General features: G+C 35.6%; 1 protein-coding gene across 2 annotated transcripts; it reads left to right on the top strand.

The window, feature by feature from the left end:
• Positions 1–2,745: 2,745 nt before the first annotated feature.
• lztfl1 (leucine zipper transcription factor-like 1) lies at positions 2,746–23,320 on the top strand. 2 transcript variants are annotated; one of them, XM_088918744.1, is made up of 10 exons: positions 2,746–2,896; positions 4,464–4,588; positions 6,952–7,146; positions 14,755–14,815; positions 15,626–15,697; positions 16,972–17,037; positions 17,368–17,445; positions 20,273–20,449; positions 20,796–20,899; positions 22,450–23,320. In XM_088918744.1, exons 1-10 carry the CDS (start codon positions 2,894–2,896, stop codon positions 22,466–22,468), a joined length of 900 nt encoding a protein of 299 aa, XP_088774870.1. In that variant the 5' UTR covers positions 2,746–2,893; the 3' UTR covers positions 22,469–23,320. The 2 variants fall into 2 exon arrangements, with proteins under 2 accessions (XP_088774870.1, XP_088774871.1); XM_088918745.1 differs by having other exon boundaries at positions 2,808–2,896; positions 20,291–20,449; positions 22,450–22,598.
• Positions 23,321–26,807: the final 3,487 nt, after the last annotated feature.

The raw sequence follows: 26,807 nt of genomic DNA, 5'->3' as shown, positions 1-26,807 counted from the left end.
TAGACATTCATTTGCTACCAGCAACCAGGGTTTCAGATATGTAGTATGTAGACTATATGTGGCTTTATGGAAAATGTGGTCCCACTTTAGAAATAATGGACACAAATTACTAGTGCATTTTGATTGAATGTCACAGGAATAATTTAGGGATGGAAGTAAATCAGAGTTAGGGCCAGAAGAAGTACCTAAGAAGTTCACAGGTTGTTCCTGTCAGAACTTTTTAGGATTTTGCAGATATTGATTCAAAGAATTGTAAAAAAAAAATTAAACTTTATAATTTTTCAAATAGCTAATCCCAAAATCCCACAAATCCCATAGAGGATTTCCTTTTGAGTTATCAGAAGCTGCTTTGCTGTATCCAATGTCCATCCATTGATTTTCTCACTGCTGATACAGGGCGTCAGGGGGAAGCCGGAGCTTATCCCAGCAAGCAATGGACATACCCTGGACAAGGCGCCAGTCCATCGCAAGGCAAACACAAAACACACACACCAGGAACAATTTTCCCATAAGAAGACAGTTATCCTTCCAGCATGTTTTTGGACTGTGGGAGGAAACCAGAGCACCCAGAGGAAACCCACACAAACATGGGGAAAACATATAAACTCCAGATAAACAGTTCCCCATGTATGGACCTGAATCTAGAGTCCCAGCGCTGCAAGGAAGCAATGCTAACCACTGCACCACTGTGCCATCCAGCATTATATCTAAATAGCCAACCTGTAGCTCCTTAGCAAATCACCTGAGCTCGCAGAAAAAGACATTTCATTGCCAGCAATTACTGCTGCACGCCGTATTGTTGTGCATTTGATAAATAAACTTTGATTTGATTTGATTTGATATCACAGTTAAATATCTAGTGCTATAGGTCAGTCAACATACTCCTTTTTCTCAAAATGGAGCTGGAGAAAGATGTTGAAAATGCATTAAGGTGATGCTTGGCCTTTCCAGAGCTGTGAATCTCATCAGGTCATGGGTAAAATCCTACAACCTTCGACAAACCACACTGCCTTATTATACCATTAGACATTTCCTACTAAAGAGATAGTTACAGGAGATCACTTATTCCTTGAGCTATTGCTTTGGTGTTGACATATTTACAAGCATACACACATACAGATACAAAGGCAACTCACCGGGAACGAAAGTAAAGAGGAAATGCATTCATCTTGGTTTCTGAAGTAGTAAAGGAAAAAGGTTTTGTCATGTTACTGTATAAAACATCTGACTCGTAGAATAGCATGTGCTGCACATTAACATAATTAGGTTAAAACAAGATGGGGGGAAGGACATACTGTAGGGAAGGATCTCTACATTCTGAAAGAAGATTTTTTTTACTAATGTTAATTAGACATGAAAGGAATTAGTCAGTTTTGGTCAGTAAATATTGCTCCATAGAATTTAGCTGCATAAATAACAATACTTCTTCTTCTTATTATTGTTGTTGTTGTTGCTGTTCATTATCCAGTTATATAAAAAACATTTGTAAAAGTGTCCAACAGTTCCTCCCACGCCGATGCCATAGTGCCTAGAAATAAAAAAATAAAAACGTTTTTTTTAAGACCAAACTCTTATTTTAAAAATATTTTAAACATTATTTTTCATGACAGAGTACTACAAATAAAGTTAGATATCGTTTAAAACGTTAAAAAAAACTGTTCATAAGTTTTATCCACTTAAATTAGTACTCTAAATTTAAGCACAAGGAGGATGATTTGTGTGTTTTTTGTCGGGCTGAAGGGGAGTCTTTGGTGCATTTATTTGTTAGGACTTGCAGAGTTTTTGTTTGTAGGCATTTAAAGTTTTTTTTTTAAATTCAATTCAGTTTTGTTTAGCGCTTTTTACAATGGACATTGTCACAAAGCAGCTTTACAGATTTCTGGGCCTGAACCCGTAAGATTTAAGGATAGTGATATTGTTGTACTGTATAAGAGAACATTTGGAAAAAGAGCAGTTATTTATAATAAATTTATTAGTCATTCTGTGTAAAGTTCATATTCATAAATCCAAATGGTCCAATAATACTCCCTTTTTAGGTGCTTTTGAGATGGAGTTGAAACATTTAAATTCTATAAAAAATGGGAAAAATGCTAAAGCAAGGAAAACTGTTGATATATGTACAAAATATAATTTGGTCACATAAATAATTCACCTCATTATCTCTGGCAGTTAAATGTTTTTTTTTCTCCGTTATCTGTTTCTGCTCCTCTATTTGTATTTGCATTTGTAAATCCTTTATAGATTTTAATTTGTGTTTTTTAAAGAGAAACTTTATCCACACGTATCCATCAAGTTATTTTTAGGTCTTTTTAGGGAGCGGTACTGCCTCCTAGAATATGTATTATCAAATATATGCGGTCAAATCAAACTCATACGTTACCGACATAAAACTGTCGGTACCGAAAACGTTTAATAACCGAACCCTCATACGCGTATTGCTTATTTTTACGCATGTTATTATTAATACTTTTAAATTATTGCGACATTAAGACATTTAGTCTTAATGAAATCAGGTCCATTGTAACAATCAATATCCAGAAGCTAAATTTATCCGAGACGCCACAATATTTTTTTTTACGTTACCTAAAACTACCTATGAAACAACGGCGCCAAGAGACCACTCCGGCTCCGAATTCCAGTTCCATGTATTTCTCGAGGATTTGTGTCCTGTCGCCATTGTGCTTTACGTCAACAACAGTTGCGTAGCAGCCGGTTACCAGAGTGATGACGCCGTTTGTTTCCAGGTGGTGATGTGAGGCGCAGGGCAGCAGGAGGATTAATACTCGAGTAAAATACAGCAAGAGGAACCCGGGACCTGTGCGAACTTTTACCGCAGGACCACATAAAAGTGTATCGGGCATAACGGCACAAAAAGGGCTGATCGCTGGCAGAAATGGTGAGTCCCACCAGGTTGGTATGGAGACGTCTAAACTCCAGACCACAGCAGTCGAAACAAATTCAAGGCCAGGGAATCCATATGGGAATTTAACGATGGCTGCCACGTAGTTGCACGAGTTCAGTGTATCCAAACTTTTGTTTTTGTTTTTTATTTGCAATTACCGCAGACTCACGCCGTCCTCGAAGTCTTCTTATCAATAGTAATAATGTCTTTCATCGGATGTAGTTGGATCGGCAACCGCTGCATTAAGTTAGTGGACGCAGATTTGCTGTTCTGCAGCTGAGACGCTAGAGGGGGAGTATGTTTATACAAGAGCATTTCTTTTTCCTTAAAACTTTTCTTTTTTTTTATTTGACTCCAATGTCTTCTGCAAAAGGAGAAGGGGTTCAATATTGCTGCTGCTATAGACAGATTTCTCAAATATAAAACCACATTTTGTCTTATGTACGCACGATTTATCCCCCAAACATTCTCCTATTACAATTTGATCATCTAAGGCAGATACCATTTCAGTCCAGTCATATTGATCCTCTTTAATGACTTTGATGTGCCAGATTTAAATGTCGAATGAAAGAGGGACCAGTATCGTCTCCTTCACATCACGTCTGATACGCATTTGTATCAATGTACACAGTGATATGAACGTGACAGACGTGATATGAAATCACCCGGTTTATACATGACCACCGGTTGCGTCTCTGTACTGAAAGTCCATTGTTTTGTAGGTAAAGATCGTGTTTTTCCATGGATAAGTGACATTCTTGGATAAAAATATCTGACCCGCTGAAGTTCTGTCACACATCGTTATTGTTTTCTGAACAATTAAAACGTTAAAAACAGTTTCTTATAACAGTGTTATCCTGGAAGATCAAAATTGTCAATTTTTTAGAATACAGTACGTGATGGGATATTACCGTGTGCGTCTTCGTTTTTACGTCCCTAGGGGGCGCAGTGTATTACAACTTGAATATGTGTGTCTGTTTAACTTTCGGAATTCGCTTTTTAAGAACATTTGTTACTTTTCTTAAATAAGCTACCCGATACGTATGGCGAGATATTGGGCAGAACCACCGTAATGATGTGGCTTCAGGGCGATATTCCTTGAGACCAGTTACTCAATAGAGAAGTTGCATCGACCTTCTCTTGTTACTGTTCGGTAGATTTATCCAAACAAAAGGTTATTCCTAAACGTTGTGGACTGTAATCTTTCACTGATGTATTGTGTACTTTGAAAATCAACAGATAGACTGCAGTTTCAGTACTGCACATGTGGACCTCTTACCACATTATTCCCCAGAGCAGAATATGTATATTTTTTACATTAACATCATTTAAAATGACCTCCCTTCTGAAGGAGAAAAATGGGAACAAATTTTGGACTGGAGCACATTCTTTAAAAGTGGTCCAGATATTATTTCCCTTCTCAAAGCTCAAAATTCCAGTACGTTATTCTGTGAAGCTTTGAGCAGTCAGTTAATGAATCATAGTTAATGTCACAGAGAACTAGATATTTTCCCACGTTCAGCGTTGACTCAAAAGGTCGCACTTTTCTTTTTCTGTTCAGGCAGAGTTGGGTTTCAATGAACATCACCAGAAAGAGGTCATCAACTACATGCGATTTGCTCGTTCCAGGAGAGCCCTCAGACTGAAGACCATTGATTCGTGCTTTCAGGATCTGAAAGACAGCAGGTAATACTAGATTTTTTAAATTCTGTTTTTGGGAAACCCTTTGGAATATATAAACTTGTATGTTCTCATAGAACGTATATGTGCATTGACTGAAACCTCCCCCTTTTTTTAGTTACCCAGTATCCAACCCTGGAGTGACAACCTGTTCAATGTGTCTGTAATTCAGTCAGTTTCTTAGGTCTCTCATTTTCTTTTCTCCAAGTGGGCATATTTATTTATTTTTGTAGGGTGGTTTGTAGAGCCCTAGTCTTCATAATAGCCCACTTCATTCCATTTCTTTATCGAAAGTAAACAATTAAAAGTGTAGTAACTGCAGACACGTGACTAAAATGGCTATATTGACCTGATAATATACAATGTGAGATTTATTAAAACCGCTCTACTTTCTTTTTTAAGGTGAAGGGTAATGTAATAGTGGTTAGTGCAATTTATTTATTTTTTTTCCATTGAAAGACAGGTTACAGCAACGTGGGAACATTGTGACAGCTTGTTTATAACATATGCTAGGGGTCTTACACAGGGCTCGTAGGTGGAAAGAGAAAGGTCACAGCGAAGTAATTGTCCCCAGAGTCCGATTAGCGGTGAAGATGACAGTTTATTATGTGATTGGGTGATAACAATGCAGTAATGGGAAGCAGGAGGAGAACGGCAGGCAGCTGAGATGCGCAGGGGAAGCAGTCAGATCTGGGCTGGAGGCAGGAGGAAATGATAGATAGCGAGTAGTAGCATTGCAAACAGGAACTGGAAGGCTGTGAATAGGAAAAACTGTAAAGGAACTCCTGGAAAACCTGAAACAAAGAACAAACACACACACTTGTTAGTCGACTCAATGTCAGAGCACTGAGGAAGGGTTCCTCAGGGTTTAAATAGTGTGTGAGGTCCTGAACGAGCTTGAGAAGCCCGGCCTGACCTCGTTAGAGATGGCCCTGATGAGCTCCTTGCACGTGTGGGATGCGCTGTGGTGATTTAGGGTGCTGATGCAGGGGCAGGGGAATAACCTAATAAGCTGAGAAAAAACTAAATGCCTATTCCATTATCTGATAAAGATAACTAGATAAATATATTGAGGTGGTGATATAAGTTTTTACTGATGTGAACTTTAATGTTATGCCTTGCGTTTTTTATTTATTTTGTGATGAAGCTTTATTTAAACAAGAAACAGAGCCCTGAACTTATGATTCTAGTGCCCTGAGAATATTCTTTTATTTAATAATACAAGTATGGTAGCAAACAATTTAAAAGCAGTGAAAGCATTACAAAAAGCTTAGATAACACCTAGCGCTGGATAGACTCTTGACAAGTGACATGTAGGCTAACATAGACAGCAGTACAAAGTATTAAATGCAAGTAGTAAGAATACATAGAATAAATACCAAATGAGCAACACCAAGATAATGGAGGTCTTTGAAAGTACTATATTTAGGTGTTTAGGGGACTTTTTATTGACTTCCTCCAGACAACATAGTGCAGCTATTTAAAAAGCAAAAGATGCAGGGATATTTGTAAAAAGTGTAGCAGTGAGGTCATGGAAAATTGTGAAAGCTACACAATGCATTGGTAAGACCTTTATCTACAATACTGAATAATGTTTTGGATAATGAATTTTAGAAAAGACACAGCCGTTCTCCTATGAGTCCAAAGAGCAACAAGTTAAATGCCTGGCCTTAAAGAAATTACAGCACTGTTCCGAACAACAGAGACTATGAGAGGACTTGATTGAAGCATTCAGATTCCTCAAAGGCAATGGCAGATACCATGGCAAATTCTTCAATATCCTCAGCGAAATATTAGGAGTGCATGCTCAGGTGCTTGTTGCTTAGGTTACAGCAGCGAAATGTATTAATTAGCATTTGATGACTCCAAATTGGGGGAAGGGAATGAAATTTTCATATTTTTGGATTTTTCCAAAAGTGGGGATAGAAACAAACTAATAGAAATGTTGCTTACTTGTTGGTTGCTTGCTGTATAATTCCTTGTTGGTGAATTATACTGCATATAGTGCAGATATATACAGATTGCTGGCAAACTAGAAAATCTAAATTTTTTTTGGTTTAATGTTTAAACCTTTGTAACAGAGGAGGTGAAGTATGTAAGGTATAATTCGTAATTAATACCAATAATTGAATAAGACAGAAATTACATTTTTTTCCAGCAGGTATACCACCCCTGCATGGGTGTTTATTTTAGAAGAATACCTCATTTCTGTGATGGTAGCTTGACAAAGTGAGCAAGGTGTGAATATTAGTAGTTCTTTTAAAATTCTGTAAATTTGAACTCCTTAAAGGACACTGCATCCCTCACACGGCTTTATCCCATTTGTGACATGAGGAGTTTGCATGTTCACACTCTGCCCTGTGTCTCAGGCTGGTGGAGGAGACGTTCACAGTGGATGAGGTGTCAGAGATGCTGCATGGTCTGCAGGTGGTCGTGCACGGGGAAGTGGAAACTGAACTCATAAACACTGCCCACACCAACGTGTTGCTACTGAGACAGCTCTTCTCCCAGGCTGAGAAGTTTTACCTGAAACTGCAGACCGATGTCTCTGAGTTAGAGAACAGGTGGGTATTTCTCTTTGAAAAACAGCTGTTGCCTGTTTGTTTCATCAAATTATCCAAAGACACAATTCAAATATGACAGAATACTTCCCAGATGAAAGCTATTGTATGAATGTGGAAGAATTTGTATTAAAGTAGTGTTTGCCAGCTTTATTTTATACCCTGTGCTAATTTTTCTTCCTCATTTTTAGCTGCTATCAAATTAATAAAATAGGTCTAAAATGAGAGCTTTTAACACTTCAGCTGTTATGTCAAACTACATTTATATGCTTCTAATAAGATATCGATATAAGAGGTCTAGTACCTCTTTTAAATGATTCATGGCTTATTCTGTGGTCTTATTTAAGAAGAGGTGATAACAAACTCTACTTATGCACTGCACCTGGTACCTTTGTCATTTCATTTCTGCTAGATGTGAGTACGAAGTTCAAGATTTTGCTCATTGCCTACCACTTGATTTGTTCTCTAATGGTTATTTTAAATGTCCTTTTCTTTAAAAGTGAATTATGTTTGTGAGTTGATGTGCATTTAAACCTTTTGCTTTGATTTTGCTTCAATGTATAGATTTTAGATTGTGTGTAGATACACGTAGTGGAACATTACATTGTTCAAGCAATAGCAGATCTTAACAATCAGCTCAAACATTGGCCATGTTGTAGGAGTGCATGACCAGGTGCTTGTTGCTTAGGTTACAGCAGCGAAATGTATTAATTAGCATTTGATGACTCCAAACTGGGGGGAGGGAATGAAATTATCATATTATTGGATTTTTCCAAGTTTTAAGAACACCAAGAGGAGTTAATGGAACATGACTCGGTTCAGTTGTAGTTGAACCAAACAGCTATGCCAATTAACATATATTTATGTGTCACAAACCATTGAAAAAAGAAACAATAAAAAATGTTGATATACTAATTCTTAGACCAATTATCTATATTAAAATTACAATTTTACAATCCTGGGTTTAATAGAATTAAAAAGGAGTTGATTTTCAAATGGCACAGACAGTTTCTTCAGGTCTTGACATCAGGTCTGAGGGGAATGGAAGTGCAAAGTTCATTTTCAGGTTACCAACAGTCATTCATCTTGTGGAAAATTTAATCACATTTTTCTTATCTACACTGACGTCTTGAAGAACATCAGAATCTTTGCTTCAATGGGTTTTCTTTTTTTTTTAAACCACTTCCTTCACATCTGTTGAAAGTAAGTCCTTACTTTCAAATAACGGACCAAGGTCAAATTGTGTGTTCCCAAGTCTACATTATACTGTTATTTCACTACAAGTTACTACTGTTGAGCATCATTGAGACATGATTTCATTCTGTGAAAGAAGACAAAGTAGTCTTTTGTGTGAATTATTAGCTGCTTGTTATGTTGTTTAATTATATATCCATATGTAAGCTCCCATCTATCCTGGCATAATAAAAATAGTTAATTATTTAAAAATATAACTGTCAAATGAAAGATAAAAGCAGAATGTTGTCATTTTGTATAGTTTTACCAGTAGATCCTTTCATCATAGATAAAGTTAAAAAGGTTACAAAATATAAATTACTTAAAATCTTGTTGTAAATTAAAATATAAATATAATTTTAAAATGTAACCTTAAATATTGCATAAAATCTTGTTGCTATACAGAACTTGAACACTAAACCTATAGACAGAGTTAAAATAATGAAAATAGAAAACAAAAAAGCAAACAGAGACAAGGTGGTGCCCTATGTGTATTCTTTTTCTGTGGTAGTAAAATGTGTTGTTTACCAATTAAGGACACACAGCAACATTTATGTGGTGATAACTACTTTAGTTACTTAGATCTGCTTTTCTGGATTTTGAGATAATGCTGATTTATTGTAGTAAACCTACAAAAGCTTTTTAAAAAATATTTAAAGACAGTGTTATGGAAACAACTATGTATCATTAGGTAAGTCTGTTGTATTTGTCTTCAGGGAATTTAAAGGTGATACTGTAAACACAGGTCTATATAACTTCTTTGTGTGCAGCAACTGATGTTTATATCGCTGTTTCAGTTTTCTTTTGCACTTTTTAAACTATATCCAGTTTCAATGCAGTCCAAAAGTGGAATTTTATGTTTAGAAATACAAAAAGAAAACTATAGTATTCATCTGTGAAGGAACTAAACTAATTGACCACCTACATCACCAAAGATCTTGTTCTACAAATTGGTCTTAAAAGCTAAAAGACTTTAATATGTAGACTTATACGATATACTGTATGATATAATTGCATATTGGGTGTAACAAAAAGCCATTTAAATATGTGCATGCTTAGTTGAAAAGTTCTGTCGTGTTTAAGCTGTTTTGGACAAATTGTCGATAAGTTCTCTTGCAAAATAAAGACAACTTCTGTCTTGTTGCTAGACAGTTGTATAACTTCCACTTGCACCAATGAACTCTCAACCTATAGACTGAGTTAAAATAACGGCTGTACAAATTGAAAGAAAAAGAATGCCAGAGTATTCACAGTGAGATTAGAAAGTTTTGAGTTAAATTACAATTGTGAGGACACCATAAATGCTAAAATGCTGGCTTGTATTTTTCACTGCAAGTGTTCAGTAAGTCTATTTCCACAGCAGACACTGTTTATGGTGACTTAGCAGGGCTTGCACAATAGTGTAGTAACTGTTTTGTCTTCCACAGCAAACTGTGACCAACTAACTCTAACTCTCAGTTCTCTAAAGGTTATGTGTGTGACCAACCTGTTATTGTCTTTCACAAGTGAAAACCATGTTCTGTCTTTATGATCTAGACGTAGTGTTTTAAATCAGGTGAGCTTAAACGCAGATTCTGTCAACATGATTAATGTTATTATTTGTACATTTAATTAACTTGTTCTTTGCCAGCATTTGTGAATATTTCAAAACGCATTATAGATTGATGACATGATTGTTTTTATTATTAAGAATATTGCAAATTTGGCAGCTGCCTTTGACCAAGAAAAACTTGTAAGTTTATGTACTATATACTGTAGTAGGAGAGTAAATACATTTATAAAAAAACATCACGAATGAATGCTTATACTTACTGTATAAAGTGCTTTTCTGGAAACTCCACTCAAAGTGCTTTACACGTAATGGGGACTCCCCACCACCACCAATGAGTAGCCCCAACCTGGACGATACAACAGCAGCTAGTATGTTCACCACACACCAGCTATCAGTGGGGTGTGATGTGAAATAGATATATACAGTGTATTCAATACGGAATTGTAAATATATGTGCATGTTCAGATTATTTTTTTATTTAATAATTTATTATTAGCATGAAAAATACAGCCAGAGGTGCAGTAAAGTTTACATAACTGTATTGAACAATTCAAGTGACCCAAGTGAGCATAATGTAATATATTGAAACATTTAAGCAGTAGAACTTAATTTTAGTATTTTTTTAATTTTGTTTAAGATACTGTTCCTTTTTTTTAATCCGTTTATAGTTTTACATCTCTTTGGCACAGTTGTAAGGTTTTTTACCTTTTGATTTCTAAGTTCTATAACATTGTCTACCACTACATGTTAATGTAGTTGGAAAAATCACAACTGGGAAACTGAAAATAAGGGATAAACTTAATAATAAATAAATTAATTACATTATATTTACACTTTAACTTGTAATCTGTTGTTGTTTACCCTTTGTAATGGTTTTATAGACACAGAAACTATATGACCGATACTGTAACTGCATTATTTAATTATTACGTAAGATTCAATTATAGAATGGCAGGTTGTGAAAAAGTATATTTTTGGTGGAGTTACTAGTTCAATAACAGGGTTGTTATGTGCAATTACATGTATGGAAAAGTGTAACTACACTGCAATAACTGCATTTTTTTAAAGTGTATCCAAAATTAGTAATAGGGAAAAGTTAAACAACTCAGTAGTAACTGAGGGTCGAACAAACAGGTCTAGGTTGAACACTTTTTTTCCCCATGTTTTCAGTCTTTTTCACTGCAGTCCCACTCTTCAAACCAGTTAAATGTTAAAAACAATTTTGAATTGTGAACTGGTTTGAAAGAGGGAATTGAAATTGAGAAAAAAAATGGAATGGACCCAATCCACTCCTGAACTCATGCAGGAGCATTAAAGAAGTATGTGCACTGTTGATCCATTTATACCGTATCTACACTAGGATTCATAATGTTCACAGCAGAGTCAGCATTAGAATGCAGCACTGTGACATCTCTAAAATGATAAAACAGCTAATTCACAAGCGTCCAGCAGGTTACTGGGGTCACTGATGTGCAACAATACCGTACCTTTGCTAATTCAGATATACTGAGCCATATACTGTAGGTGCTCAATTAGTTTTGCACCACCATTGGGAATCTTGGCCACAGTCATCTGATGTACAGTAGTACTCATGTCCTGTTGACTGTACTAAACTAGCAATCTGGTTGAACACTTTTACTATAGTTGTTCCATTTGGTAGCCCGCAACAAAACTAGATTTAAGTAAGGCGAAAATTTTATTTTTTTCACAATTAACTTGTCCTTTTTCTGCTTTAATGTAAACTATAAGAATATGTGCCTGTAGAAAAATGCCTTGAAATTCGTCCCTTTATTTCTGGAAAATGTATGATTCTTCCTAAGTCACAAGTCACAGGTCACAGATCGTGTTGTATCAACAGGCTTCGGTGCATTTCATTGTACTTTCCTTTCCTAGTGCATTCACAAATATCTTTGACTACTCTTTTAAAATATGAAAGCACTCCTAGCATGAAACATATAAGAAATGAATCAACAAAGAACGCTGTTACATGAAAATACGAATGGTTTCTGATGATGTGGCAACGTACATACGTTTAATGCCAGTGCCACCTTTGCAAAGAAACTTGAGATCAGGGTTTATGATTGACTACAGGGTAACTAAGTGTGAGTTTATGTATTTGAATGGACTTGTAGGAGTAAGAAGATATAAATGGAAGCAAGATTGATTGCTTTTCTAGGGAACAAAGCTGAGACTGGTAAAAATGCAAAGCTAGGTAGGAACTGAGCCTGGGGGCTTTTGATCTTAAACCTCTAATGAAAAGAACAGAACAGTTTCAACTTGCAGATCATCTTATATTCCTACAGTAGGTGTGCCATGGACTAAAATAGATTTAGGAGGTCTCACAATTACATTTCTGTTTTCGTTTATACTTACTGCATGTACGCTGTGAATTCCAGCTAAACTAAATGGTGATAGAGATGTTCTTATTGGAGGTGATTGTAAAACATTACGTCCAGCCTGTTTAAAATGATTATGTTTAAAGCATATATTCTCTAGTGTCAACCGAGCATCAGTAGCGATGTCCTGTGTTAAGCAGCACTTGGTTAACTGCACTCTTTTAGTGTGTTGAATCCAGTAACTGAATCAAAGTGTATCTACACTGCAACAACAGCAGTATTACAAAATGCAGGAACACATCTAAATTTAAAATATTGCATTTTGTAATTATGTAATGCAGTTACCACAGTCCTTTTAGTTAACCGTGTAATGTGGTGTGTTTCAGTGTCTAAGAAGGGTTTTGAACCCAAAGTAAGGTATCAGTTGATACAATTACCAGAAGAGAGGGGGGTGTTCCCCGCATGGCTGATTTGAGTCACACATGGGCTGCAGGTTCAACAATAAGTGTTGTGCATGCTGTGCAGGTGTATCGAGTGAACTAAGAAGCAACTGGACAGAATTTACAAAAATGTCAGCTCATTTATTGGTTCTAAGCAAAGCTGCCCATGCTAGAACCATTTGAATAGCAGGCTGCAGATCTTTGAGACAGACTTGGAATGAACTCGATTTATTCCTTAATTTCAGTGATCTTTTATTGATGGAATTCTATCTGCACAAGTATGACACTTTTAGGTGAACACCTCCTTTAGGTAGATGAGAACATTTGAAACTCACCACATTGTTTAAACCAAATAATTCTGATCATTTTCATACAAGAGTTTTGTCCATCATACATCACCAAAAAGCCTCCTGTTCCTAATAAGGGTTAACCCAGGGTTTTTAAGTTATACTTTGTTTGTAAACAGTGCCTTTTTATTTTCATGCAGTTATACAGTTTGCGGAAAATTTAACCATTTAGATTTTGTTAACAGACATTTATAAATCCATATAATCCCTGTACAGTAGTTATACAACCTTTAATTTAGAGGGTTCATTAAGGTATTAACTAGATAAATTCACTAGTCTGTTTTGATATGATGAATTGTTGACATTGAGTATCCACCTGTTCATGTGCAACTGTTGTTTTTGTCTTAGTAACTTTTAGAAGAAAACAGAGCTTTAGAACTTAGGTAACAGATGCAAAAGACTCAAATTCCTCATAACAAAAAGGTAGAAAAAACTGCTAAGACAGGAAGACCTTCTAGTATGTATAAAACACACCCTCACTATGCACATACAGTAGTTGTGATGTATAAACCACATATAGCACACTGGGTTTTCTGTAAACATGCCTAAGGTTTATAGTGTTAAACTGCATGAAAAAGTAAAAAATACATTTATTTTCAGGAAATTGATACAACATTAAGTCAAAATCCCTCTCTTAAAATTTCTAATGCTCATTTTTTTCTCTTTAAAATTCTCTTTGAAATTAAATATATTGTTTCAGTGTTTGAAAAGGTACTGTATTGTTCTCAAACACCTGTACCTTAAATCTGTACAAATTGTGTGACATGAAAAAAAACATTTATGTGCCTCACTTAAAATTGATAATATCTCAGAAGGCAGCCTGTGTGAACTACCATACTTAAGGTTTTGTTCTTTTGTAAGAATTCTAAAATTATATTAATGACATATTTCTATGTCCCTGATTTCATATCTAAAAAGTTAACTTAATTAATAATGAGTTGTGAATGAAAAGGAAAAAATAAACCTGTTGTTGTATGCTGTACAGAATCTTAATTTTTAATCTTTAAAGTAACGACTGAAGAGCTTATTTTGATTGGTCTTTCATTTCTTATGTTGTTGTGCACTATTTTATAACTGCTAGCTTTTTACGTAGTTTATTTTAAATTATACTAATAGCTGGAAATTAAGCTTAAAGCAGGTTTATGACTGATTAAAATTTACATCAGATATAAATGATTTTAATTTTGAACAGTTTTTTTAATTTTATAAAGTAAAATGCAAATGAACCCTATAAGAATTTAAATGGCAACTGCAATGCTATTTTTATATTTCGGGATCAGAAAGAATCAGCATTGATGAGTGCATTTCAAACCACAATCAAAGTGAAATGGACACAGTAACTCGTAAAAACCCCCAGGGTGAGACCAGGGGTTTGCAACAACGTGGCGACTTGCAGTACCTTCACAAAGTTCAGGATTTTGTGCTTAATTCGAAATTTGTAACATTTTCTATACCGTCAAAGAATTTGTTTTGTTGCCGAGATTTAATAACCGGTCTGAGAAATTGTGACTGCAGTTGCCCTTTCAGCAGCTCTCTAAAACGAAAACTTGGAAAACGGCCTGCACGCTGGCCCCAAGTTCCACTGAACCTGCCGAGATGCTGATTAATTTGAGCTCCCCGTTCGTGTGTCAGAAACAACACTGAGCTTTCATTGTAAAAACAGTGTGAGTAAATATTGTAATAACTCTTTCGTTTCTTTTTAGGGAACTGTTAGAGCAAGTTGCTGAATTTGAAAAGGCAGAGTTTACATCATCGAGTAAAAAGGTGAGTTTAGGTAGGTTTTGTCCTCACCCTGCAGATTAAATAGAGGCTTTTACAAGATGTGTCACTTAGGCACTACTTACCTTCATGTGCCCTCTGTAAGTGATAAGAACTAATGGAAAGTTAAGAGTCAAGGGAAATAAATATGAATGTGATAGACCGCAATGTGATTCTGAGTATCACCAGAAAGCTCCTGTTAGGAGCTCTGATGTGGTTTTGTAAGTTTTGTCATTTAGCCTGTCTTGCATGGGAAGCTTTGGTGTCCCTTTTAGAGTCAGTAGACACCGATGAAGGACGTATGAGGACTTAAACTAAGTGGGTAATGTTGCAAGATGTCTGCCTGATCAATCAATACTGTTTAGCCATTTTAACACAACCTGAGGACAATTCCACTGAGCTTCAAGCTGATTCATAGCCTTTGGGTCACTTTAGAATTTTCCCACATATTTCTGGTTAGTGGTTAATTACTGCTCCTGAATGATCAATTGGAAAATATAGTATTCATCTTATTTAGCAGAACATGTTTCTTCATTCTGATTCTTCAGGGAGATGGAAAGCAAGGATAAGAACCTTTCTACTCTGGGGGGATTTTAAGTAATGACATGATAATATTGAACTCATTCCATCCTTTAACTTGTTTTTATTTGGTTACATGAAGTCAGATTTCCATGTTTAACTTTTGGAATGCAGGGGTTATACTATGTCAAAGAGCAAATTTATACATGACGAAAATAGTGCTCCAACATATGTGTATAACATATGTGTGTAACATACAGTGCAGTTCATGCCTGGCTTTGTTTTTTCCCTCTTTAGACAAATCAAGAATCTAATAAACCCAAGTTAGCTCCTCTGAATGAAGGGGGTGTGTCGGAACTGCTAAACAAGGTAAGGGGCGCTTTGCTTATGAATCTTACATCTTGGCAACAAACATTGCATCATCTCCTGCTGCTGGATAACCTTTCCAGATCTTTGACGATTAGTTCATATTTTGTTTGTGAAAAACAATTCTTGAGCTTTCAAATAAGTCCGCAATATCATCATAAAGAACTCATCTTGATTTTCACCACAGGACAGTTGTTGATTTTTATGTTACCTTTTATCACGAAACCTCAAGATCACAGATAACACCTTTCACTGAAGCAGCCGTAGCAAATGTGCAAGCTGTAAGCAATTTTTTGCTTATGAAAATGGATCTGTTAAACCTTTGATTTAGATTGCTGTTAGACATTTAGTTCAAGGTCTACAAAATAAAATTATTTATGTGTATGACTGTGATGTTCTATAATTACTTGCAAATTGAACTAAAACAGGGTTAGTATGCCCTAGCAGGTTCATCCTTTGGAAGCCCATCTGTAATTAATCACTGGCTAACATTCTGCAGAAACCAGATAGCAGCTCTATTAAATATTTTTTAGTAAAACTAAACACTTAGTTATGGGAGAAGTGTCCAATTCTATACGGATATAAATTCTTCATTTAGAAGTCAGAAAGTTTTTCAATAGCTCACTGTATTTTTCACAGGAATTTCACAGTCTCCCTCTTTTAGTCTTTAGGTCCCACTAACAGCAATACCAGTAGGTAACTGGTAATTACAGTTTTCCACCCTCTGCTCTTGCACAAGCACTTATTGAAACCAGTAATAAAGTGCTACACACAATGCAACATCAGCGAACTAACTACATTTTGATTTACAGTATACAGGAACACAATTGATTCATCTGAGGCTTCGACAGTATAAGATAAGATCACTTTATTACCAATATACTGTACAATTTCTTGCATTAGGAATTCGTCTTTTCGCATACCCCAGCTTGCTCTCCATGAGACACACAGACACACAGACAGGGAGAGAAGCTTGGGCTCAGAGCGCAGGGTCAGCCATTGTTCAGTGCCCCTGGAGCAGTTGGGGTTAAGGGCTTTGCTCAGGAGCCCAACGGAGTAGGATTCCTCTGTCGGCTGCGGATTTGAACCGGCAGCCTTCCAGCCACAGGCGCAGATCCTAAGCCACAGAGCCACCACTCCGCCCCCTTTTTAAAATTCTATATATAATTTTTTTTATTACTATAGGCCAAGTCTTCATATCTACAGTGATCCCTCTTAACATGCACCAGACCCGGGTTTTATTACTGTATTGGAAAATGTCATTTATTATGTTGCAGGAAATTGCAAGACTACAAGAAGAAAATGAGAAACTCAAAGCCCGACTCAGGACAATAGAAACTCAGGTAAAAAAGTTGTAACATTAATATTGCAAAATCATCATAATTCTCATCTCCCCCATTCCTGACCATTCATTAAACATGTCAAATAATGTAACTAAAGAAAATTCATTGCTAGGCGACATGTAATCGATATGTAACTGATAGCCCTTAAACTTTTACAGTGTTGTATGTTTAGCTCTTATTCATAACACCGTTTTCTTTCCTGAATTTAAACTGGTAGTTGTTTCTGTTTACAAAAAATACCACCATGTTGTAGAAATTAATAAACTTTGAGCAGAAAGCCAAGCAGTTGTACTATTTAATTTTTCTAAATATTGTTTGATTGTTTTTCAGGCAACCAGTGCATTGGATGAAAAGTCCAAACTAGAAAAAGCTCTGAAAGATTTACAGAAGATTCAAGGCGATGAGAAGGTAAGTGAATGAATAGTTGATAGCTAAAGATGCTATTAAGTGCAGTACATAGTAAGTTACAATCTTACAATAGTAAGGTTTCTTAGGCAATTGAACTTGATTTTTATAAACCCCTTCACCAACATCAATTTATTGAATGTCCAGTAATTTTAAATAAAAAATCCAACAAAGACTCTAATACAAAAAAATAAAGAAAATATTAAAATCTTCTCATGCAGTTTCAGTTCTAAGTATCACTTCTACTTCTGTGTCGTACATCACAAACAAACTTTTAGTTCTTAGTGGGGTTGTTGTGTAAATGAATTCTAGAACTTAGAGTTAGAAAGTCAGTAATACAGGTAATACACACCCTATCGTCAGGAATATGGTGTGGTGATGTGGCTTTCACCGCAGAAGAAAAAAACATCCGTCTATTTACAAATCGTACAAAATAAACACAAAGCAAGGAGACTGTAATTTGCAGAAATGTACGGTTAGTATGGGTCTAGCCTTTTAAAACCAAAAACCTCATGGGACTCATAACAAATAGGTCTTGACACTGTCCAATTGAGACTACAGTTAAGGGAAGGTAAAACTATCTCTTATAAAAGACCTTGCTTAAGAGCCATATGGCAATTGGAATGATAAAACAAATATTTTGGGAAAAGAAATCGGTTTTTGTTCATGTTACACCACTTTGCATCAGATTTTAAGGGGAAATTTTTTATTTGAACCTAAATCAAATTCAGAACCAAAAATGTCTCTCACCCGGCAAATTCCGCAATGGAGTCTGGGAGAGGTGCTGTTGATTGGGGATCAAGTCTTTACTGCACTGCACTTCCACTTTTGTGCGATTTGATTTGCCGGGTAGAAAATCTGGGGTGTGCTGATTGGAGAGGATTTATTTTGGTGAGGGAATGTTGTTTTTGTGTTGCAAATAGTTAATGATGCTCTGAAGCATCATTTGAAATGAACAAAAACACAAAAAGCAACAGGAACACCATTCCCATTCTTTCTGTCTCATTTCAAACTTTCACAGACCCAGCAATGAAGTTCCAGTGATTTGGTAACAGATTTCTGTTAGGTCTATTTTGTGAGTGTTGTTTTATTTGACTTCTTTTTATTTTTTGCTTTCGTGGAAAATAAATGGTATGTATTTTTATGTTCAAAAGCTTATAATTCTAAAGCACACTCTAAATAGTCTTAGATGTATACTATATCTCTTGAAGGTATAAGCTTGAAGTCTTCATTAGCAATCGGCTGCTTGAAAGTTATGCCTTCAGTAGATTCCCAGTAGCACAAATTTGAATGTGTATATCTAAATGTAATGGCTAAAATACTAGGGATTTCAATTTATCATAGAGGCTCTGTCTCATTGGTTTGCTTAATACAGTATGTATGAGAAAGATGTCTATCACCTTCCTGGCCAAAACAATCCCCATATATCAATCTTTTTGAAAACAGGTGGAAAAGAATTAATGTTTGATCCTACACAACATTATACTGATCACAACTTCAGCTGAAAGGTGACATGCTTGGAGAATGAGATGGGATTGGGCAGCAAATATTTCAGGATCTTGTAGAATTCATGCCAATTTACAAAATTGTCATGTTTACAAAGAGCCACAATGTTTTTTTTTACCAGTGGATTCCTAATATCTTGGTTAAGTGTGTATAAATTTATATTTGTTATACATAATCATTGTCAGCTTTTACCAATCCAATGCTGAATGAAGGCTTCTCCAAGCATCATCCATGAATGTCTGCATTTATTTGTCCTCATCCACCTCTCCTGCTATGTTGCAGAACTCAGCTTATCTTCTGATAATAGGACTTCAACTTGGCCATTTTTTGTCCATGTTTCATATCCCTATGTTGGTACTGGGAGCTGGTCAAAGACATTTCTTTAAAGGCACAGAGACTGTATCTTCTTTGTGCTTTATGTCTAAAAAATGCTCCTGCCTATTTTGACTTTTGTCTTTGTTTCAGACATCTATTGTATAGCTGGCAATATGCACAAGTGTTGACAAATTCAACATGCAGAATTGGAAAGACAAAATACCTGAGGGTTATGTGCATCTACTCTGTTAACCTAAACCTAAATTTTGATCACAACATAATTTTAGGAGGAATTGAATTGCAGTTATGAATTATGAACACAAAGGAATCTAAAGTGATATTCACTAAAATGTTCTCCCAAGTTATTGATCTCAATAAAATCAGTTTTCCATAAATAAATAATTTTGTCTGTATGTTTACATAAACATGTAAATATACACATCTAAAAACAGATATCCTTCGGTTTGCATAACAGTCCATTCCTGGAAGTACTTCTGTAAATTGAATTTTACGTAAGCTGGATTCTCTCATAACCCTTGAGCCATATGCATGTTTACAGTTTTATACTTTGATGGTAGTAGGTTCAATATTCTATTTTATGCACTGCTTAGCTCACATTTTAGTCTATAATGAATACAGTATTTTCTGCAATAAAATGGAAAAGTCATTAATTGATTAAATAACTGAAGTTATTTATGAAAGTGCTACAGGGCTGTAAGTAGTTCCTTTTGACATATATGTATACATATAAATTCGCAAAAATCTGATTTAAAAAATAATTTACAAAATTGGTTTGATGGAAAGGTGAATTTCCAGAAATTGCTCATTACATAACCCAGGTAGTACCTATATATAACTGTTAAATTATACCTCTGTTTCGTACAGTATATTTTGTCCCAAGTGGAAAAAGTAAAAGTATGAAGAAAGAAAACTTTGTCTGAAGTTACAGAGGTTTTATTGTTTGGCATGTCTGCTTGGGTCAGTAGTGTGGTTTTTGTTTTCCTTCCAGCTTGAATTAAAAACAAAGGAGATCACAAACCTAGAAGAAACTGTGGCTGCACTGAAAACAGATTTCCAAAAAACGCTTAACGCAAGTACAGCCACCCAGAAGGACTTAGAAGACAATCTAGTGACAACGAAACATGACCTTCTCAAAGTCCAGGAGCAACTTGCAATGGCTGAAAAGGTAGGAAGCTCATAAGTAAGTGTGGTACTTCTGTAATTCTCATGGGAAAATAGGGATCATATCCGTATCACTAGGCTGTAGAAGCAGTTCAGACAATTGTCTTGTGAACTTCATTCATAATGGTGATAAGGTCCTGTGAAGCCATAATACTACCATAACTTGATATTTCTTACCAATCTTTGGTGCATGCCCTTTCTTATATGTGTGAAACATTACCTCAGAAATTGAAAGATAGTTAAAACCAGTCAAAATGTCCACTGTTAAAATTGAGATGATGAGAATACAAAAATACTTAAAGCTACTGTAAGTATGCCACTGTAATGTTATTTATGGGTTTTTTTTCTAGGAGCTAGAAAAGAAATTCCAGCAGACTGCGGCTTACCGCAACATGAAAGAAATACTGACCAAAAAGAATGAACAGATAAAAGAAATTCGAAAACGCCTTTCAAAGTAAGTGCATATGACATGTTCTGTACTTTTATTAGAATTAGATGTCATTTTCTAATTATTAGATATAATTTATATTTGATAAATGTATAATTATGGATTACAATAATACCCCATACTATAAATTGATTTCTCTTCAAAATATATATTTTTTATAAAAGGCACAGTATTGTTGTTTAGTAAATACTATTGATTATTTTACTGCATTATTGTTTTCTTTTGAATTTTTTTTTTGAATATTTCTATGTAACAGATGTTATTTTAACAAAGGGATTCACAGACTGAGGCAAGAAAGCAAAATAGTTTTAAGTTCGCAGTAGCCTGTGTTAAACTAAAAAATGCAAGTAATGCTTACAATGCAAGCAATTATTCAATCTAAAAGGAAAACACATGGGATTAATGGCATCAAAGAGCTGATGTGGGCTATAAATGCTTATGCACTTGTGTTGAGAATCAATGAAACAATTGGCTTTAATATTTAAATGATACCCAAAAGTATTTTTTTCACTTTGCAGACTTATAAAATCTACAATATGTTAATTGTTTGCAAAACACAAAATAAGTTTCTTGGTTATTTAACAATATTCAGTTTGTGTACGTCCGTGGGTATATCTTTGTAGTACAGTTAATTCCACTCTCAAGAACCTAGCATTGATCTGTGACCAACCTTAATCTGTAACTTCATTTTAACCAAACATTTCACTGTACAAAGTTTGTCTTTCTTCTGGACATGTTGTGCTGTGTGGTTTCTCTAAAAACCATCATTAAGTGAACATGGTAGTTAATCAAACAATATAGGAGACTCAGAGGAACGTGTTCACTTATCAAAGATCTTCAGTCCATACTTAGGCTGATATACAGTAACCATCCATGTCTACACTTGCACACCTGGAAAAAAAACACTAGTTTGAAACATGTTCCTTTAAATCACAAATTTGAACACCACACAGGATAGAACATCTATAAAATGGATGGAGATGGTCCCCTGAACAACAACAATTTGCAAAATTTGTGAAAACTCATTTTTCACTCAAATACAGAGAAGAATTTGGGGTGGTCATATCATGACTTGCGATTTGGCCAAGCAGCTAGTCTGTGTTCCACTCTGTGGGTGATAAAAGGGTCGATAATATACGACATTTGATTAATTTTTTATATTATAATGCAGATTTGAAATCTTTTTAAAGGGTTTGAATGACCGGGTTTGGAAATTCTAGAATATGGTTTACCATGATCCATGTGTTTTTTGAGAAGCTACATAATAAGTTCTAGTATATAAAATGTACATAAAAACAGTGCAATGGTAATGCTTTATATTTTATACAGTATATTATATTGCATCTTTAGAAGAAGTAATCTCAAATTATTGTACAACAGATAAAAACCCAAGAAAATGAAGAAGACAGACTATAGCAGATAGGCTTTTTTCAAATTGTCTTACTCTTTATGGAAAAATATTTAGACTTAAATGTCAGACTTGCTGGTGACTTGACCTTATTTTCCTAAAACAAATCGTATTAAGCAGATATTTCTTTTATATGTTTCTTCATCAGGTATGAGCCCGATGAATAAATTTTTTTCACCATGTTTTACATTCTGGGTGCAAGGAAAACTGCCAAGTCTGAAAGCATCCAGAGGAGAATCTTTGTCAAATTCCAGATACTGTTGGCACAAAGGACATCAAAGAAAATGCTTGCAAAAACAAAGGATAAATACAATGACTATGATATCGCTGTCATTAATACATGGTTAGTTTAAATTTATCAAGAAAAAGTAGAAGCTTGTTAATCAGGCTTCATAGACAAAGAACTATACAGGTAATGTAAGTAGCTCATTGACATAGAGTTTGTGTGGTGAAAACTCTGAAATCTAAAAATTGCTTTGCCTTTTGAAAAAGGTTAACAGAATTAAGTGTCGCTTTGGAGACTAAAAGTGTGATTAATTGTATTCACATTATGTAGTCGTCACTCTATGCCTAAGTTTTAAGTCTAATTTGTATTGTTTCATATACAGATTAGTCCAGTTTGAAAGATATTTTGGTTTGTCCATTGTTCTAATAAATATTTAATGTTAAAGGGACACTTTGTACCAGTATGGAATAAAATATACATGTTTGTGTCTCCTTAAAAAGGAGATAAAGTAATTGGTTATGCACATGCATATGTATATACACTTCTGTGCCTACTGACATAGGCTATGGGGAATAAAATTGGTGACAAAATTATTTTTATAAAATTGGTATGTTTCCTTTTTTTCTTACCTGCTGCTGCTGAGAGAGACAAAGTTACCAAAAGTGTATCAACATTTATGGATGTTACTGAAGTACCTAATTTGCAAAAGTACATAAGGTAAAACTGCACTATCTGAATCTTACAAAGTGTGTAGTTGTTGGGGTGTAAGGCAATAAAACCTGTTATAGTAAAACAATTTTTGTGTTTATTCTGGGGGAAAAAAATATTTTAATAATTAAATATGTGTTATCTTTTCTTTTGTGTACGTCGTTACATGGGGGTCTCCCTAATCACTGTATAGTTGCTTCTAGGTTATATCATGTTGGCTAGATGAACTAGTTCACTCATATCCATTTTTTTGTAGAGTAAATCAGGGCTATGCTACTAGCCAGCTATGATTGGGTTTTTTTAAACTAACAACAGACTCACCTCACTGAGTGCTACTGGGATGACATTTGTGCTAGTCATGGTATCCTTGGCTAGACATGGAACAGTGACCCCTGTGTTTTACCAAGTCAACTGAAAACATTCAGTGTGACGTGAGATGTGCATCAGCCAGGTTAGGTGGAAGTCGTACAGTAAGTGTATTTATAACAAGAGGGCAAAACAGGGAGTTTGACTGTATTTTAGTTGACCCTTGTTTGAAACATCGAGGAGAGTACTGCTGACGGAGATGGGGGATGGTGAGGGAGCTTTCTGCTGGGTGGAGGAAATTGTATTTTAAATACATAAAATAATAAATGATAAAATCACAAAAAAAGGCTTCGCTCCTTCACAAACATAGTTTTTCCTGGATGTTACAATATGTCTGTAAAATTGTCTCTCAGTACATACCCATACAGTGCTCAGAGAAAGTTTGTGAATCCCCTTGGATTGGTCCATGTTTTTCGATAAAATGAAACATAAAATGAAGCACAGCATGGTGATTCAGTGTTTAGCGTTGCTGTCTGATAGCGCTCGGGCCCTGGGTTAAATTCCTGGGGTGCTATCAGAGTGGAGTTTTGTATTTTCCCCTTGTAGTTGCGTGAGTTTCCTCTTGGTACTTCATTTTCCTCTCATAGTCCAAAGGCGTGCAATTGGCTTCTGGGAAAATTGTCTTGAGGTGTGAGTGTGTGCGTCTGTGTGACAGTGTTTTGATGGACTGGCACTCAGTGCTTGGTGGGATAGGAGTCACACCATGACTCTGAATTGAATAAGCTGTTCTTGAAAGTGATGTGATAATTAAAATTTTAATAAAAGATGAAGACCTGATTAATAGTATAACACAAAGACATCTAATGCTGTATATTTGGGTTTTTTAATTAGGAAAAAAAGTAAACATAAAAAAGTAAATGTGAACACTCAAATTCAGTACATAGCAGTATCTTCCTGAGTAGCAGTGACTTCAGCAACATGTTTCCTGTAACTTTTTATCAGTTTGGCTTTTATGAATACTGTCCAATTCTACCAGATCTGCTTCTAGTCAGTGACATGCGAGGATTTCCTTGCATGAATGGCTTGCTTCAGGTCCTGGCCAATTGAGTTACAGCAACGTCTTGATTTTGATTTGGCCAAATCAAAGGACAAAATTCTTTCTTCTTCAGCTATCCTCTTGTAGATCTGCTTGTATGTTTTAAATCCTTGTATTACTGTGTGACGCACTTATAGCTGAATGTATAGTCTGGTATTCTCCTCAGAATTTACCAATACAAAGCCAAATTCACATTTCTGTCAACGATGACGAGCCTTTTTTGACGAGAGTGTTTTTCCCACAGAAAATGTTTCTTATTTGTGGCCCAAAAGCTCATCTTTTGACTCTCATATCCAAGAACATTCTTGGAGTCTTCCTTAGCCTTTACCTGATCGTTGAGGCATGAACACTGACATTAACCACAGCAAGGGAGGCCTGTAGATCCTTATATGTTATATTGTGTTTTTTTGTGACTTCCTGGATAATTTTCAAGGTTGCTCTTGGGGAGGCCTTGGTAGGATGACCAGTCCTTGGTAGAGTCACTGTGGTCTTGAATATTTTCCATGTGTAGAGTGAGAGTGAATGGATGGAGCCCAAAATCTTTAGAGATGGTTTTGTAACCCTCTCCAGACTGATGAGCGTCATTCAATCCTCTGAAACATTTTTTGATCATAATATTACGTTTTCATTAACCTTAATGGTAAAGACCAAACTTCCAAAGTTTCTGACCTTAATATATGACAGGGCAGCCCAAACACAACCTCCTGATTCTTATCACCATTTTCACTTATTATTTCACAAGCACTGATAATTATTCTCTTTTTCTTTTAAGTCACAGGAAGCATGAAATTGGTAAATAAAAAACATTCAGATAAAAAAGACAGGTTTAATCAAAAAGGGTTTCATGGTGGTGATTGTTGTGGGAATTGACAACCTTTTTCTCTGCTCTGTACGAGAAAAAGTTTCTGAAATACTTTAAAATGGCAGACTGGCACAGTTTACCTCTATATGAAAATCTACTACATTATTGCATAGTAACCTTCATCCTGACCGACAGCAGCAAGTTTGTGCATGATTTACAAAAATGCTAAATTCTCCGTTGGCTCTCACCTGGCACCAAGAATTCTTAAAATATTCCTAAAACTTGAAAACCTGGAGGCTTTGCAAGTCTTGGCAGTGCAATCCTTCAGTCACTGAGTGACACTGGGGATCATGTTTTAGGTGAACATATTAAAAAAAAAATTCAACATTGATTTATTTATTTTTTATTTGTAACATTTTTTAATTGTGTTATTTACAGTGTGCTTTATATACTGTATATTTAATTTATTATCACAGAGAACATGCAGTACTGTTGCTGGAAATACATATACATTAGTGTGTTAAATTTCTACTAATGCACAGAAAACGTTTGCAAAACGTGGGTATCTTGCTTATTTTTCAGAAAAACAAGACACACTGAGTGCAATTCTGTATGTATCGCATATACATTGTCTCAAAACGTGTCGTCTCCCTTTATGTATCATCCATCCATTTTCTAACTGCTTTATCCAATACAGGGTCACAGGGGAGCCTATCCCAGCAAGCAATGACAGCAAGGCAGGATACTCCCTGGACAGGACACCAGTCCATCACAGGGCACACACAGACACAGTGACACACACACACCTGGATTTTCCCAGAAGCCAATTAACCTACAAGTATGTCTTTAGCCTGTGAGTGGAAACCGGAGCACCTGGAGGAAACCCATGTGAATTTGGGGAGAAGATACAAACTCCTAGAGATAGCACCCCAGGAATTGAACCCAGAACCATTTTGAGATATTACCGTGAACTTAGTTTGAGACTTTCAGTACAGTTGTCTGTACTGCATAATTGAGTTTGGAAGGAAGGGTGGCAATACTTTGCCTTATCTGTAACTATGTACAGTACATACTTGCTGTACTGAACCTCAGAGACAAGACATCAGGGTTAATTCTGTAGAGAAATCTTATATAACAAACTCAAATATCCACCCAAAGCTAATAAAACTCCTTGGCCTTTGACAGACACATTTTTCAGCAAAGTTCATAAGGATAGCCCTAGGACAGACGCTAAGGTGGGGAATCCAAACTTGGGAGGGATAGATTTTCCTAACAAGGTCTGGAAAAGAGCCAGCCAACATGCCCAGACCATGTCCCACCTTACCAGCGACCCTTTAAAAGGGAAGCAGAGTGAGATCCGCTTGCTCA

Source organism: Atractosteus spatula, chromosome 6 (genome assembly GCF_055471065.1).
Source record: "Atractosteus spatula isolate fAtrSpa1 chromosome 6, fAtrSpa1.hap1, whole genome shotgun sequence".
Classification (NCBI taxonomy): domain Eukaryota; kingdom Metazoa; phylum Chordata; class Actinopteri; order Semionotiformes; family Lepisosteidae; genus Atractosteus; species Atractosteus spatula.
Note: the sequence above shows the minus strand (reverse complement) of the source record. Positions and strands in the feature narration are given on the sequence as shown.

What these genes read in the sequence shown, in the direction of transcription:
- lztfl1 (XM_088918744.1), top strand. An exon ending in CAGGATCTGAAAGACAGCAG is followed by an intron (nt 4,589 to 6,951) that starts GTAATACTAGAT and finishes CCTGTGTCTCAG; the next exon opens with GCTGGTGGAGGAGACGTTCA. An exon ending in AGATTCAAGGCGATGAGAAG is followed by an intron (nt 17,446 to 20,272) that starts GTAAGTGAATGA and finishes TTTTCCTTCCAG; the next exon opens with CTTGAATTAAAAACAAAGGA.